The sequence below is a fragment of the Nomascus leucogenys genome, chromosome 17 (genome assembly GCF_006542625.1).
Source record: "Nomascus leucogenys isolate Asia chromosome 17, Asia_NLE_v1, whole genome shotgun sequence".
NCBI lineage: Eukaryota > Metazoa > Chordata > Mammalia > Primates > Hylobatidae > Nomascus > Nomascus leucogenys.
This window is the reverse complement of record NC_044397.1, coordinates 82,382,034-82,399,325: the sequence shown is the minus strand read 5'-3', so window position 1 is coordinate 82,399,325 and position 17,292 is coordinate 82,382,034. Positions and strand designations below refer to the sequence as shown.

Genomic DNA, 17,292 nt, shown 5'->3' with positions numbered 1-17,292 from the left:
TCCCATTCCTCAACAGCTCAGCCTGGGGCCCCTCTCACCATACTGAACCCCCGGCAGCAGCTTGCGAAGCGTGACTCGGTGTATGTAGAGCTTCCGCCGGAGAATGCCCCCGTCCACAAAGAGGACGAAGGTGCCCTGGGCGCGGAGGGGCAGGGGCCCCGACGGCTGCAACCCGAATTGCACTTCAGAGCGGGTTGGGACCCATGTGGTCCAGGTTACAGTCATGGAGCCTGGCTCACCTGGGGAGAAAGGGACAGAGGGTAGACCGGGAGTGAGGCCTGGGCAGGGTGGGAGGGATGTGCAGAAAAAGTGAGGGGCGTTGACCACTGTTGAACAGTTAGTGATTAAGGACACAGGTTCTGGAACTGCCCAAGTTCAATCCCAGCTCTGCCATTTCTTTTTTCTTTTTTTTTTGAGTTGGGGTCTCACTCTGCCGCCCAGGCTGGAGTACAGTGGTGCAATCTCAACTTACTGCAACCTCTGCCGCCTCCCAGGTTCAAGCGATTCTCCTGCCTCAGCCTCCTGAGTAGCTGGGATTACAAGCATGTGCCACCACGCCTGGCTAATTTTTACATTTTTAGTAGAGAGGTAGTTTTGCCATGTTGGCCAGGCTGATCTTGAACTCCTGACCTCAGGTGATCCACCCACCTTAGCCTCCCAAAGTCCTGGGATTACAGGCATGAGCCAGCTCTGCCATTTCTAAGCTGAGCTTTCCTGGGGCACATCACTTAACCTCTCTGAGCCTCAGTTTTCCTGTCTGTAAAATGGAAAAATAATAGTCTCTGCCCTATATGGTTGTTATGAAGCTTAGATGAATAAATATAAGTAAAGCACGTGAAACAGTACCTAGTATACTTAGGGTTATATGGGGGGAATGAGTATTATTATTAATATCATTATTTACTGTGTGCAGGTCTTGTGCCAACTATTGTACACACATGATATCATTTAAGGGTTGCCAGCTTGGGTGTCTAGAGGCCAAGACTGTAGACCCTGCCCTATCTCAAAGGGGCAGCCATCGGTCAGATCTGGCGATAGCCACAAAGCAAGCAGGAAACAGGCCCGGTACCAGCAAAGCTATTGACTTTTTTTTTTTTCTCGGAGATAGGGTCTCGCTCTATTGCCCAGGCTGGAAGTGCAGTGGTGCCATCTTAGCTCACTGCAGCCTTGGCCTCCTGGGCTCAAGTGATCCTCCTGCCTCAGCCTCCCAAGTAGCTGGGACCACAGGCACATGCCACCATGCCCAGTTAATTTTTTTTTTTTTTTTTTTGAGGAGGAGTCTTGCCCTATTGCCCAGGCTGAAATGCAATGGCGCAATCTTGGCTCACTGCAACCTCGGTGAGATGGTTTGGCTCTGTGTCCCCGTCCAAATCTCATCTTGAATTGTACTCCCATTATTCCCACGTGTTGTGGGAGGCATCAGTGGGAGACTGTTTGAATCAAGGGGGCAGTTTCCCCCATACTGTTCTCATGGTAGTGAATAAGTCTCACGAGATCTGATGAGTTTATCAGGGGTTTCCACTTTTGCTTCTTCCTCATTTTCTCTTGCCACCGCCATGTCAGAAATGCTTTTCACCAGCCAGGTGTAGCGGCTCACACCTGTAAAGCCAGCACTTTGGGAGGCCGAGGCGGGCAGATCACGAGGTCAGGGGATCGAGACCATCCTGGCCAACATGGTGAAACCCCATCTCTACTAAGAATACAAAAATTAGCTGAGCATGGTGGCATGCGCCTGTAGTCCCAGCTATTTGGGAGGCTGAGGCAGGAGAATCACTTTAACCCGGGAGACGGAGGTTGCCGTGATCCAAGAGCATGCCACTGCATTCCAGCCTGGCGACAGAGCAAGACTCTGTCTGTCTCAAAAAAAGAAAGAAAGAAAAAAGAAATGGCTTTCACCTTCTGCCATGATTCTAAGGCCTCCCCAGCCATGTGGAACTGTAAGTCCAATTAAACCTCTTTTTCTTCCCAGTCTTGGGTATGTCTTTATCAGCAGCATGAAAATGAACTAATACAGTAAGTTGGTACCAGTAGAGTGGGGTGTTGCTGAAAAGATACCTGAAAATGTGGAAGCGTGCGGTGGCTCACGCTTGTAATCCCAGCACTTTGGGAGGCCGAGGCGGGTGGATCACGAGGTCAGGAGATCGAGACCACGGTGAAACCCCGTCTCTACTAAAAATACAAAAAATTAGCCGGGCGTGGTGGCGGGCGCCTGTAGTCCCAGCTACTCGGAGAGGCTGAGGCAGGAGAATGGCGTGAACCCGGGAGGCGGAGCTTGCAGTGAGCCGAGATTGCGCCACTGCACTCCAGCCTGGGCGACAGAGCGAGACTCCGTCTCAAAAAAAAAAAAAAAAAAAAAAAAAAAAAAAAAAAAAAAAAAAAAAAATGTGGAAGCGGCTTTGGAACTGGGTAACAGACAGAAGTTGGAACAGTTTAGAGGGCTCAGAAGAAGACAGGAAAATGTGGGAAAATTTGGAACTTCCTAGAGACTCGTTGAATGGCTTTGACAAAAATACTGATAATGATATGGACAATGAAATCCAGGCAGAGGTGCTCTCAGGTGGAGATGAGGAACTTGTTGGGAACTGGAGCAAAGGTGACTCTTGTTATCTTTTAGCAAAGGGACTGGTGGATTTTGCCCATGCCCTGGAGATTACTGGAACTTTGAACTTGAGAGAGATGATTTAGGGTATCTGGTGGAAGAAATTTCTAAGCAGCAAAGCATTCAAGATGTGCTGTTAAAGACATTCAGTTTTAAAAGGGAAGCAGAGCATAAAAGTTCAGAAAATTTGCAGCCTGATGATGGGATAGAAAATAAAATCCCATTTTCTGAGGAGAAATTCAAACTGGCTGCAGATATTTGCATCAGTAATGAGGAGATGAATGTTCATCCCCAAGACGATGGGGAAAATATCTCCAGGGCATGTCAGAGACCCTTGCAGCAGCCCCTCCCATCACAGACCCGGAGGTCTAGGAGGAAAAAATGGTTTCATGGGCAGGGCCCAGGGTCCCTGTGCTGTGTGCAGTCTAGGGACTTGGTGTCCTGCATTCTAGCTGCTCCAGCTGTGGCTATAAGGGGCCAACATAGAGCTCGGGCCGTGGCGTCAGAGGGTGCAATCCCCAAGCCTTGGCAGCTTCCACATGGTTTTGAGCCTGCAGGTGTGCAGAAGTCAAGAATTGGGGTTTGGGAACCTCTGCCTAGATTTCAGAAGATCTATGGAAACGCCTGAATGCCCAGGCAGAAGTAGGGGCGGGGCTCTCATGGAGAACCTCTGCTAGGGCAGTGCAGAAGGGAAATGTGGGGCTGGAGCCCCCACACAGAGTCCCTACTCGGGTACCACCTAGTGGAGCTGTGAAAAGAGGGCCACCGTCCTCCAGACTCCAGAATTATAGATCCACTGACAGCTTGCACTGTGTTCCTGGAAAAGCTGCAGACACTCAATGCCAGCCTGTGAGAGCAGCCAGGAGGGAGGCTGTACCCTGCAAAGCCACAGAGGCAGAGCTGCCCAAGACCATGGGAACCCACCTGTTGCATCAGCATGACCTGCATGTGAGGCCTGGAGTCAAAGGAAATCATTTTGGAGCTTTAAAATTTGACTGCCCTGCTGGATTTTGGACTTGCATGGGCCCTGTAACACCTTTGTTTTGGCCAATTTCTCCCATTTGGAATAGCTGTATTTACCCAATACCTGTACCCCCATTGTATCTAGGAAGTAACTAGCTTGCTTTTGATTTTACAGGCTCATAGGTGGAAGGGTCTTGACTTGCCTCAGATGAGACTTTGGACTGTGGACTTTTGGGTTAATGCTGAAATGAGTTAAGACCTTGGGGGACTGTTGGGAAGGCATGATTGGTTTTGAAATGTGAGGATATGAGATTTGGAGGGGCCAGAGGCAAAATGATATGGTTTGGCTCTGTGTCCCCACCCAGATCTCATCTTGAATTGTACACCCATAATTCCCACATGTTGTGAGAGGGACGCAGAGGGAGATCATTTGAATCATGGGGGCAGTTCTTGTGGTAGTGAATAAGTCTCATGAGATCCGATGGTTTTATCAGGGATTTCTGCTTCTGCTTCTTCCTCATTTCTTCTTGCCGCCACCATGTAAGAAGTGCCTTTCGCCTCCTGTCCTGATTCTCAGGCCTCCCCAGCCATGTGGAACTGTAAGTCCAATTAAACCTGTTTTTCTTCCCAGTCTCAGGTATGTCTTTATCAACAGCATCAAAACTAATATACCCTGCCTCCTGGGTTCAAGTGATCCTCCTGCCTCAGCCTCCTGAGTAGCTCGGACCACAGGCATGCACTAGCATGCCCAGCTGATTTTTAATTTTTTTTCATAGAGATGGGATCTTGCCATGTTGCCCAGGCTGGTCTTGAACTCCTGGACTTGAGCAACCCTCCCTCCTCGGTCTCCCAAAGTGCTGGGATTACAGACGTGAACATGTGCCCGGCTTTTCTATTGACTTCTAGAACACATCTTTTTTTTTTTTTTTTTTTTTTTTCTGAGACTAAGTCTCGCTCTGTCGCCCAAGCTGGAGTGCAGTGACGCAATCTTGGCTCACTGCAACCTCCACCTCCTGGGTTGAAGTGATTCTCGTGCCTCAGCCTCCTGAGTAGCTGGGATTACAGGTGCGTGCCACCACGCCTGGCTAATTTTTGTAGTTTTAGTAGAGACAGGGTTTCACCATGCTGGCCAGGCTAGCCTCGAAATCCTGACCTCGTGATCTGCCCACCTTGGCCTCCCGAAGTGCTGAGATTGGCACTTTGGGTGAGCCACCACACCCAGCCTACAACATATCTTTACACAGTGGTTTTTATATCCCAGGAGCATATATAGATAGATGTGAAAATCCAGATTTTGAAGTGATAGCTTCAAATTCTTAAATGTTAGCACCCAAGTCAAGGTTTTAAAAATACCGTGTGGTGTAGCGTAATGTTAAGAGTTCTTCCTCCAGCCGTACAAAAATGCATGTGCCCAGGGTTATTTATGGCAGTACTCTTTGTAATTGCAAAATACGGGAAACAACCTAAATGCCCATATTTAGGAGAGTGACTCAATAACATCCATACAATGGTGTAAAAAAGAATGAGGACAAGTTCCAAGAACTGCTATGAAATGTTTCCAGGACATATTGTTAAACCAAAAAAAGCAAAGTGCCTAAGAGTATAGTTAGCTGCCCTTAATGTAAGAGGGTATAGAAAATATGCAGGTGTCTCTGCTCATTTGTACAAAAGAAATAAAGAAAGGATACACCAGGTACTAAAGAGATGAATTACTTACAGGGGATGAGTGGTAAATGAGGTAGAAAAAAAGGGGAGGCCAGACGTGGTGGCTCATGCCTGTATGCCTAGCATTTTGGGAGGCTGAGGTGGGTAGATCACTTTGAGGCCAGGAGTTTGAGACCAGCCTGGCCAACAGGGTGAAACCCCACCTCTACTAAAAATGCAAAGATTAGCTGGGTGCGGTGGCTCACGCCTGCAATCCCAGCACTTTGGGAGGCTCAGGCAGGTGGATCACTTGAGGTCAGGAGTTCGAGACCAGCCTGGCCAATATGGCAAAAGCTGGTCTCTACTAAAACTATAAAAATTAGCTGGGCATGGTGGCATGTGCCTGTAATCCAGCTACCCAGGAGGCTGAGGCAGGAGAGTCACTTGAACCCAAGAGGTGGAAGTTGCAGTGAGCTGAGATTGTGCCACTCACTCACTCCAGCCTGGGTGACAGAGCAAGACCCTGTCTAAGAAAGAAAGAAAGAGAGAGAGAGAGAGAGAAAAAAGAAAGAAAGAAAAAGAAAGAAAAGAAAGAAGAAAGAAAGAAAGAAAGAAAGAAAGAAAGAAAGAAAGAAAGAAAGAAAGAAAAAAGAAAGAAAGAAGGGAGGGAGGGAGAGAGGGAGGGAAGGAGGGAAGAAGGAAAGAAAGAAAGAAAGAAAGAAAAAGAAAAAAGAAAGAAGGAAAGAAGGAAAGAAAGAAAAGAAAGAAACGGGGGCCAGGCGCGGTGGCTCACGCCTGTAGTCCCAGCACTTTGGGAGGCCAAGGCAGGTGGATCACCTGAGGTCAGAAGTTCAAGACCAACCTGGCCAACATAGTGAAACCCCATCTCTACTAAAACTACAAAAATTAGCTGGGTGTGGTGGCACACACCTGTAGTCCCAGCTACTCAGGAGGCTGAGACAGGAGAATCGCTTGAATCTGGGAGGCGAGGGTTGCAGTGAGCCGAGATCACACCACGGCACTCCAGCCTGGGTGACAGAGTGAGACTCCATCTCAAAAAAAAAAAAAGAAAGAAAGAAAGGGGGAATGGGAAAGAGTAGTAGGGATGAAGAAACAGAGACACTTGTCTGAGTCAGGCTTTTCGTATAATTTTGACTCCTGGAACTACAGTCATGTTTCACATTTCCCTCACACACCCACAAAATAAATAATTAAAACTATCAGGATGTGGGGGGAACCCAATATGGAATAGAAACACTAATGAGTGGACCTAACCAGCTAAAAAAAAAAGAATAACATAACCACATGGAAGGGGGTGAGGAAGAATAATAACTGCAAGAAACAGTGTCGTAACTGGGTATTATTATAAGGCAAAAGGCAAAAAGGACTGTGCATAAAGGCTGTCACCTTGGCATTGCATGCTTCTCACAGGCACACCTGTAAATGATTCTGAAACTGCTATATATATACACACACACACATATATACACATACATAGAGTTTCGCACTTGTTGCCAAGGCTGGAGTGCAATAGCACGATTTCGGCTCACTGCAACCTCCGCCTCCCAGGTTGAAGTGATTCTTCTGCCTCAGCCTCCAAAGTAGCTGGGATTACAGGCATCTGCCAATACACATGGCTAATTTTTTGTATTTTTAGTAGAGACGGGGTTTTACCATGTTGGCCAGGCTGGTCTTGAACTCCTGACCTCAGGTGATCCACCTGCCTCTGCCTCCCAAAGTGCTGAGATTACAGGTGTGAGCCACCACATGCTTTATGTATACACTAGGATTGAACAAATAAATATATTGTAGACAGTAAGAGTGAGGTTTCTGAGTGTTAGAGAAAGAAGTTACGAATAAGGAAAGATAAGGCTAAAATAAACCCATGGTGCTGGGCTGATGTCGGTCGGGGATATCAGTATGATCTCATGGTAATTCAATTTTATTTATTTATTTATTTATTTTCTTTTTAGTTGGAGTCTTGCTCTGTCGCCCAGGCTGGAGGGCAGTGGTGTGATCTTGGTTCACTGCAACCTCTGCCTCCCAGGTTCAAGTGATTCTCCTGCCCCAGCCTCCTGAGTAGCTGGGATTACAGGCACATGCCACCATGCCTGGCTAACTTTTTGTATTTTTGGTAGAGATGGGGTTTCACTATGTTGGCCAGGCTGGTCTCGAACTCCTGACCTCAAGTGATCCACCCGCCTCGGCCTCCCAAAGTGCTGAGCCACCATGGCCAACCAGGTAATTAATTTTTACACAGATTCACACATAGATGTATGAATATGCAGCTTTGTGTACATGCATGTATTGCCTCGCTGTGTTTGTTGAGAGGAACTAGAAGCAATGACATCCCAGAGGCAATGAGCACACCTAGTGCCCAGATCTTAGTTTCTAAATACCCATGTTCCAATAAAAAGGAACTGGAGGGCTGGGCGCAGTGGCTCATGCCTGTAATCCCAGCACTTTGGGAGGCTGAGGCAGGCAGATCACGAGGTCAGGAGTTCGAGACCAGCCTGACTGACATGGTGAAACCCTATCTCTACTAAAAATACAAAAGTCAGCTGGGCTTGGTGGTGCGTGCCTGTAGTCCCAGCTACTTGGGAGGCTGAGGCAGGAGAATCGCTTGAACCCAGGAGGTGGAGGTTGCTGTAAGCCAAGATCACACCACTGTACTCCAGCCTGGGTGACAAGAGCGAAATTCCATCTGGAAAAAAAAAAAAAAAGAAAGAAAAGAAACTGGAACTTATTGTGGGAAACAGATGCTTCCCAGGATGGAACAGGAAATACACAAGAGGAGCCTGGAATCATTTGTGATGTCATCAAGTGAGGAAGTGCTCAGAAATGATGGAGGCTTGTTGGAAGAACACAGAACCCAATCTGAAGAAATTCTGAGAGACCAAATCTGGGACAATCATAACATCAGATTTTTCACCCATGGAATAAAATGGATATCCATGAGTCCATGATATAAATAAATCATTGAATAAAGTAATAAAGGGAGCAGGGAGGGACAGCTCTTTCTTACAATAAAATTTCAATTAGATGGAAGGAGCTACTATATTGAATAGGAACAATAGACCAAAAAAAAAAAAAAAAAAAAAGAAGTGGGGAGGCTGGGCACAGTAGTTCACATATATAATCCCAACACTTTGGGAGGCTGAGGCAGGTGGATTGCTTGAGCCCAGGAGTTCCAGACCAGCCTGGGCAACATGGTGAAACTCTGTCTCTACAAAAATACAAAAATTGCCAGGCATGGTGGTGCATCCCTGTAGTCCCAGCTACTCAGGAGGCAGAGGTGATGAAGGTCACTTGAGCCTGGGAGGTAGGGGTTGCAATGAGCTGAGATTGCGCTACTGCACTCCAGCCTGGGTGACAGAGCAAGACTCTGTCTCAAAATAAATAAATTAATTAATTAAAAGTTATTGGCTGGGCACAGTGGCTCATGCCTGTAATCCTAGCACTTTGGGAGGATGAGGCAGGCAGATTGCCTGAGCTCAGGAGTTCAAGACCAGCCTGGGCAACACAGTGAAACCCCGTCTCTACTAAATTACAAAAACTTGGCCAGGCATGGCAGCATGCACCTGTAATCCCCACTACTCAGGAGGCTGAGGCAGGAGAATTGCTTGAACCTGGGAGGTGGAGGTTCCAGTGAGCCGGGATTGTGCCGCTGCACTCCAGCCTGGGCAACAGAGCAAGACATCATCTCAAAAACAAAACAAAACAAAACAAAAGTTATAAAATTTAAAAAGAAAACAGAAGGAGGGAATTAGAAAATCAGAAAATCACCATTAGGCAAACACCACACTAATAATTGTTGCCGACAAGGTCCACTTATTGATGCTAAAATTAGTGAGCAAACATTGAGGAGAAACGGGATTTGCATTGTCTTGAGCCATCTCCCTCAAGATATTTATTAACTACAAATGGAAGAATAATTATAGTGGAGAAACCCAGAAGGCACCTCCTTAATGAAACAATCAGGGTCAACATCAATAAGTCACAGCAATAAGTCACAGCAATAAGTCACAGCCACATCTTGATCCTTCGTATCATGCACCAAGAAGGGCACAACATCACATCTATGATAGTCTTGCCAAAAATACATAACTTAATTCCAGTCGTGAGAAAGTATCAGACAAATCCCAAACGAGAGATACTGTATAAAATAGCTGATCAGTCCTCAGCAATACCAAGATCATGAAAGACAAGGGAAGACTGAGAAACTAATGGATGGGAGGAGACTGGGGAGGCACAACCGCTAAATGCAATGTGAGATCCTGGATCGGATTCTGGAAGGGGAAATGGACATTAGTAGAAAAACGGGTGAAATTCAAATGAGATCTGTAGTTTAGTTAACAGGATTGAACCAATCTTGATTTCTCAGTTTTAATCATTGTACCATGGTTATGTAAAATGTTAACATCAGGGGAAACTGAGTGAGGGGAGACAGGAACTCTGTAATATTTTTGGAATGTTTCTGCTAAATCTAAAAGTAGTACAAAATTAAAAAGTTTAAAAATAGGCCGGGCACGGTGTCTCACACCTGTAATCCCAGCACTTTAGAAGGCCGAGGCGGGTGGATCACTTGAGGCCAGGAGTTCAAGATCAGCCTACCCAACATGATGAAACCCCATCTCTACTGAAAAATACAAAAATTAGGGGCCGGGCGCAGTGGCTCATGCCCGTAATCCCAGCACTTCGGGAGGCCGAGGTGGGTGGATCACTTGAGGTCAGGAGTTCGAGACCAGCCTGGGCAACACGGTGAAACCCTGTCCCTACTAAAATACAAAAATTAGCTAGGTGTGGTGGCATGCACCTGTAGTCCCAGCTACTTGAGAGACTGAGGCAGGAGAATCACTTGAACCTGGGAGGCAGAGGTTGCACCGAGCTAAGATCGCACCACTGCACTCTAGCCTGGGCAGCAGAGTGAGACTATGACTCAAAAAAAAAAAAAAAAATGCAAAAATAGAAATACAAAAATCAGCCAGGCATGGTGATGCACGCTGGTAGTCCCAGCTACTTGGGAGGCTGAGGCAGGAGAATCTCTTGAACCTGAGAGGCAGAGGTTGCAGTGAGCCAAGATCGCACCACTGCACTCCAGCCTGGGTGACTGTTTTGAGACTCTGTCTCAAAACAAACAAACAAACAAACCCACAAAGATCACGGGCTCCTGAGCCAGCCTGCCAGCATTCAGATTCCCAGGCTGTGTGAACTGGGGTCAGACTCTTCCCCTGCTATGAGTCTCAGTTTTACTCTCTTGTCAAATGGGAGTAGCAATGGTACCTACAGCTTAAGGTTGATACCAGGTTAAATGAGTTATCTGTCTAAAGCACTTATAAGAGTGTATTTGCCATTGTTACTGTGTAGGCTGAAAAAGGACAGCCATGATCTCACTGGATTCTCACAGCAGCACTATGAGATGGGTTTTTACTGCCTTTCCCATTTTTACAGAGGCCTCCAGGCAAAGTGCTTTGTCCAAGGTCATTAGGCTGGCAAATGCCAACCCAGTTCATTCATGTGGTTTCTGATTCCACATTGCAGCTAACCTTTAAGAAACCCTCTCTCTGCTGGGCATGTTAGCTCACCCCTGTCATCCCAGCACTTTGGGATGCTGAGGTGGGAGGATCACTTGAGCCCAGGAGTTTGAGACCAGCCTGGACAACATAGTGAGACCTTGTCTTTACAAAAAATAAAATAAAAAGAATTAGCCAGGCATGGTAGTGCACGTCTGTAGTCCCAGCTACTCAGGAGGCTGAGTCAGGAGGATCACTTGTGCCCAGAAGTTAGAGGCTGCAGTAAGCTATGATTGAGCCATTGCATTCCAGCGTGGGTGACAGAGTGAGACCCTATCTAAAAAAAAAGAAGAAACTATCTTCTTTGAAGATGTAAAAGACATGAAAAACAAGGAAAGATAAGGAATGACTGAGGAACTGTCACAGATAGAAAAGAGTAGGACTAGAACCAGGCACGGTGGCTCACGCCCATAGTCCCAGCACTTTGGGAGGCAGAGGTGGGTGGATCACTTGAGGTCAGGAGTTCGAGGCCAGCCTGGCCAACATGGTGAAACCTCGTCTCTACTAAAAATACAAAAATTAGCCGGGCGTGGTGGTGCATGACTGTAATCCCAGATACTTGGGAGGCTTAAGTAAGAGAATCGCTTGAACCCAGGAGGTAGAGCTTGCAGTGAGCCGAGATCATGCCATTGCACTCCAGCCTGGCCAATAGAGTGAGGCTCCATCTCGAAAAAAAAAAAAATTAGCTGGGTGTGGTGTCATGCCCCTGTGGTCCCAGCTATTCGAGAGACTGAGGTGGGAGGATCGCTTGAGTCTGGGAGTTGAGGCTGCAGTGAGCCATGTTTGTGCTACTGCACTCCAGTGCCAAACCCTGACAGAGCCAAACCCTATGTCAAAAAACAAACAAGCAACTTTTCTCCCTGTTTCAACCACATGTCTGTGCAAGAACAGATTTTCTTCACAGGCAAAATCCAAAACAACAAATCACAACAGACTAAAATGAAAACAGATCTGAGGAGAATCCAGGTGTCAGTTACCAAACCAGATACTAAAGAGATTTTAGGCGGGGCGCGGTGGCTCATGCCTGTAATCCCAGCACCTTAGGAGGCCGAGACTGGAGGATCACTTGAGCTTAGGAATTCAAGACCAGCCTGGGCAACATGATGAAATTCCATCTGTATAAAAAATACAAAAATTAGCCAGGTATGGGGTGGTGGGTGCCTGTAATCCCAGCTACTCGGGAGGCTGAGGTGGGAGAATCGCTTGAACCCTGCGGGGCAGAGGCTGCAGTGAGCCAAGATTGTGCCGCTGCACTCCAGCCTGGTTGACAGAGCAGGACCCTGTCTCAAAAATAAATAAATAAATAAAAGATTTTTAAAAGATGCAAGTCAATGCCACTCTCCTCACTCAATTTCTTCTTTTGCAAAATACAGTTTTTTCCTTAAAAATATCATTTACATTAATACAGAAGGTGTTTGTTATTGTTAATTTTAAATGACAATAAAAAATTTTAAATGCCTCAGTTTTAATACCTCATTTAGTAAATATTGCTAGCTATAATGCACATAAACTAAAGCTCTTTGAGGTTCTCCATAAATTTTAGCAGTGTAAAATGGTCCTGAGATTAACAGTGTAAAACAAACAGTCCTGAGATTTAAAGTGTATGGAAATTGCTGCTACATGCCAAGCTCCATTCTGTCCCCCTCACCCTTTTTTTTTTTTGAGACAGGGCCTCATTCTGTCACCCAGGTTGGAGTGTAGTGGCATGATCTTGGCTCATTGCAACCTTTGCCTCCTGGGCTCAAGCGATCTTCTTGCCTCAGCTCCCCAAGTAGCTGAGACTACAGGCGTGAGCCACCATGCCCAGCTAATTTTTAAATTTTTTTATAGAGACGGGGTTTCACCATGTTACCCAGGCTGGTCTTGAACCCCTGAGGTCGAGTGATCCACCCACCTCAGTGTCCCAAAGTGCTGGGATTACAGGAATGCACCACTGTGCCTGGCCTCCACCACATTTTTTTTTTTTTTTAAAGACAGGGTCTCTCTCTATTGCCCAGGCTGGAGTGTAATGGCCAATAATGTCTCACTGCAGCCTTGAACTCCTGGGCTCAAGCGATCCTCCCACCTCCGTCTCCCAAGTAGCTGGGACTATAGGTGCATGCCACCACACCTGGCTAAGATTTTTTCTTTTTCCCTAAGATGCAGAGGTCTCAGTATGTTTCCTAGGCTGGTCCAAAACTCATGACCTCAAGTGATCCTCCTGCCTCAGCCTCCCAAACTGCTAAGACTACAGGTGTGAGCCCCCACACCCAGCGTCAGTTCTGCCTCTTTACAGGTAGCAACTCATTTACACCTCACCATGAGGTTGTACTAATATTACCCCATTATCCAGATGAGGAGACTGAGGCCAGAGAGGTTAAGCCACTTGCCCAAGATCAGGCAGCAGGTACATAGCAAACCTGGGATTCTAACCCACGTGGTCTGGGTGCCAATGGTCCAGAGTCCAAGCTCTCACCCCCACAGTGGAAGGATCCTAATTAGAGATCGGGAGGCAGTAAGCTTCGTGGGGAAGAGGAGAGGAGGGATGGAGAAGGGGCTGGGTAACCCAGCTCTGTTATCATTCATCCACTGGTTCCTTCCACAACTGGCTCTGAGGCCTACCATGCACGAATGAACAAACGTGCCAGGTCCCGGAAACACAACAGAGATGCAATGAGCAAGGACAGCAGCAGCCCCCTTTTGAGAGCAGGAGAGCACTCTCTGTGGGCTAAGCACCGTGATCATTCCCCACACTTCCAGGTGTACCACAGACTGTACTTCCCATTCCACAGAGGTGGATGGCGGAGGCTCAGGAGGAATGAGCCACCTGCCTAGGGGCTCACAGTGTGGGATTCCTGAGCCCTCAAACAATGAAGCACTGCTGGGCCTTGCTGGGAGAGGCATAGAAATGAGTTAGGGACGCTTACCTGGGTAAGACAGATGGACTTGCTCTGGGGCAGCGCTGGGAGCCCCCAGGGACCCCTGGACTCCCAAGGAGAATAGCAGGAGTAGACAGCAACAGGACCAGTAGCCAGGAAGGGGGTGCATGGTGGTGGGGTGGTGACGGCAGACAGGGGAAAAGCAGGGGGGCAGAGGAGATCAGCTCCCCACAAGTACAGCAGGAAGGGCTGGGAGGATGGGGAACGGAGGATGATCAGGCAGTGCTCTAGAGGACAGAGGCAGGAGGGCAGGGAGGTCTCCTTCAAGACGGGTGGTTATCCAGATGCTGGAGAGAGAAACCAAAAAAAAAGAATTGCTAAGGAACAGCAGCAGAGCTCTCTGAGCCTCATTCACGGTGTGCCAACCGCTTGACATAGATTAACTCACGGAAGCCTCACGACATTGCTATGAAGTGGTGGCTGTGAGCATCATCGTCCCCATATCACAGATGAGGAAACTGAGCAGCTGAGTGATTCAGCTGCACAGCTAGGATGGGATGGAGCCAGGATTTGAACCCAGGAGGGCCTGATTCCAGAGCCTTGCTCCTAACCAGAGCTCACTGTCAGTGCTGGGGGTCTGGGAGTGGGGTGGAGGCTGTGTAGGAGGTTGCATTCGGCAGCCCCATCCCCAGCTTTCCATCCTGCTGTTAGAAACCCCAGTTCTCCTACCTACTCCCGAGATTCCAAGCATTCCCGCCTGCCCCCGGGACCTCGCCTCTCTACTCCATCCTTAGCCTTCTATTTTGCTCCTAGTGACCCCAATCCTCCCACGCCACCCCCAGGTCTTTTAGAGTCCATCATGGCCAGAGCGGCAGCATCCTCTCTCCCTGTCCCCAGTGTCCCTGCCCTTCCCCCATCTGTACCCACCCCCCTTCTCTCCAGCGCTTCCCCGCTTGCTCCAGCTCTGCCTCCAGCTGCCAGGCTGGAGCCGGGTCGGGACCATCCGGGAAAGGGGACGCCCTCCCGGACCCCGGCTCACCCTCGGGGGCGCCGGCTGCCCGCACGCGCCTCTCCCGCCACCAGCGCCACCCCGGTATTTATGAGTTCGCGGGTGCCGAGGCCTCTCGCCGCCTACAGCCGTCCCAGCCCCGGAAGAGCCGGTCGCCTCGGGGTGACAGCCTCCCTAGACAGCCAGGGCCCCGGGTCCCACAGGTCCAGCCGGTCCTGCCTGGGCGCCCCACACCCACCCGCCCACCCCCCCAGGGCGTGGCGCGGGAAGGGGGACCCAGGAAGGCTTGGTACGTCTCCGCCGCCACCTCCGAGCCGGCCACCAGGTGAGCGCCCGGGCAGGTAAGCCCGCGCTCGTCCCTCAGGCGCCCACTCATCAGCTGGGGAGCCCCCAGGGCACGGACACCGGCCCCTACCCTGGCCCTGCCCGATCCCCAGGTACCAGGTGTGCAGGACCGGGGGATCCCCAACCTTTCCAGCCTCGCTGCATCTTCCTCGCAATTCCTTCCGGCTTCCTTCCTCTCCATGCTGAGCCCACTGACTCCTCCTCAGAAGCCCGGGACAACCTGAAAACAAAACCAGAATCCCGGAATTGCGGTGGGCTTTCTGAGCTGTGCGACCTAGGTGAGTTATTCAACCTCGCTGGACCTTGAGTTTTTTCACCTGTAAAAAGCAGGTGATGCTCTTATACACCCGTGGGCTGTTGTGAGGAGTAAACGAGTTGCTGCATGAAATTTCATGCCGATAACAGGGCCCGGCCCAGAGTAAGGGCTGGATAAGAATCAGCTGTTCTTTTTATCGTATTAACGCATGAACTCCAGAAACTGACGTCTAGGGTACAAGTTAGGGTTCTCCCCTGTAAACCTTTGCAAGCTGTTTGAATGTGAGGAGCGGCTGCCACAAAAGGAGAAGCAGGGAAGAACTGGGGGACCCGGATTTCCAGTCGTTTCCCCTTCCTGACTGCAGATACAATGACCTGCCACCACTTGGCTTTGTAAATTCAGAGCATATAGGCTTCTACTGATTGTGGACACCAATTTCAGAAATTGGCACTAGGAGCGTGGGAAAATCAAAACGAGCCCTTTGCACTGTTTTGAGTTTTTTTTTTTTCTTCCCACTTCCAGAGTCTCCATTACAGCCTAAAATATAACGAAAGCAGCTCTCATAACCAAACTTGAGTATCTGCCACTCCTGTGGCCCCCAATTATAACCTCCCCTTATTCTTAGTTCTTCCAGAATGGGAGGTTCCTAAGCTCTTTTGTGCTAAAGATGCCTATGGCAGGCTGGTCAAGCCCTTCTCAGGATCATGTTGTTACATGCATAATATAAATACACAGAAATACAAAGGAAACCAGTGCTATTGTGATACAAGGTGTTGGGGTTTTTTTTGTTTTTGTTTTGGTTTTGGTTTTGGTTTTGTGTGTGAGTGTGTTTTGTTTTTGTTTTGAGACAGAGTTTCACTCTGTTGCCCAGGCTGGAGCGCAGTGTCATGATCTCGGCTCACTACAACCTCTGCCTCCTGGGTTCCAGCTATTTTCGAGCCTCAGCCTCCCGAGTAGCTGGGACTACAGGCATGAACCACCGCGCCTGGCTGAAAACGAGAAGTTTTAAAAACCATACGAATATACATGCATATATTTCTATTAGCCATCAGAGTGATGACATTATCACAGGTCAGGTAGTCTCTGGAGAATGAAAAGGACAAACGTCTTAGTATAATTATGAAAATACTTTTGACCTCACTAACCCCCTGAGAAAGGTCTTGGGGACCCACAAGTGTCCCCAGACCACATTTTGAGAACTGCTAGATTAAAGCATAAAGGAGAGGTAAAAAAATTTTCCCCTATCCAAGTTCACATAGCTCCTGAATTCCCAACCACCAGCCCAGGTGAGAAAAGCCCACTGGAGTTACAGGCAACTCCATGACTGGCGGATGAGGGCTTATAGCTCAGGTGTAAGCTTGTGGTGGGGAACGCAGCATCGACTCTGGGGCTAGATGGCCTGCTTATAAATCTATCTTCAGCATTGACTAACTTAGACAAGTGATTTAACCGCACGGTGCCTCAGTTTCCCCATCTGTGAAATGGGAACAATAGTAGCGCCTTATAGGGTTGTTGCGAGGATTAAATAATAAACCCCTTAGAACAGTGCGTAGCACAGAGCACGTGCCCCCATACAATCTTCTAATTATTATAATTAGAAGATTATTATCAATAATGCATGAACTTCAATGATAATAATGAAGATTATTATCAATAATCTTCTAATTATTACCAAGACATCTAGTTTGCCCAGTTTGTAAGACAGAGTTTTAACAAGCCTAGTTTTCTAAGTCACTTTACTCTGTCCCCCAGGCTGGAGTGCAGTGGCGCGATCTCGGCTCACAGCAAACTCTGCCTCCCAAGCTCAAGCGATTCTCATGCCTCAGCCTCCTGAGTAGCTGGGATTATAGGTGTGTGCCACCACACCCAGCTAATTTTTGTATTTTTATTTTTATTTTTTTGTTTTTGAGACAGAGTCTTGCTCTGTCGCCCAGGCTGGAGTGCAGCGGCACGATCTCAGCTCACTGCAAGCTCCGCCTCCCGGGTTCTCACCATTCTCCTGCCTCAGCCTCCTGAGTAGCTGGGACTACAGGCGCCTGCCACCA

The 17,292-nt window shown here is 48.3% G+C and overlaps 1 protein-coding gene across 4 annotated transcripts in view; it reads right to left on the bottom strand.

Moving 5' to 3' along the window:
• Window positions 1-15,955, bottom strand: part of ACP7 (acid phosphatase 7, tartrate resistant (putative)) — a 29,340-nt gene extending 13,385 nt beyond the window's left edge. For 2 of the 4 annotated variants that reach the window (XM_030796843.1, XM_030796846.1), the window contains exons 1-3: window positions 14,677-15,955; window positions 13,686-13,984; window positions 39-239 (exon numbers count right to left, since the gene is read on the bottom strand). In XM_030796843.1, coding sequence (XP_030652703.1) covers window positions 39-239; window positions 13,686-13,806 — 322 coding nt within the window. In that variant the 5' untranslated portion in view covers window positions 13,807-13,984; window positions 14,677-15,955. The remainder of the gene's footprint in view (window positions 1-38; window positions 240-13,685; window positions 13,985-14,676) is intronic. The other 2 variants (XM_030796844.1, XM_030796845.1) reach the window with 2 other exon arrangements.
• Window positions 15,956-17,292: the final 1,337 nt, after the last annotated feature.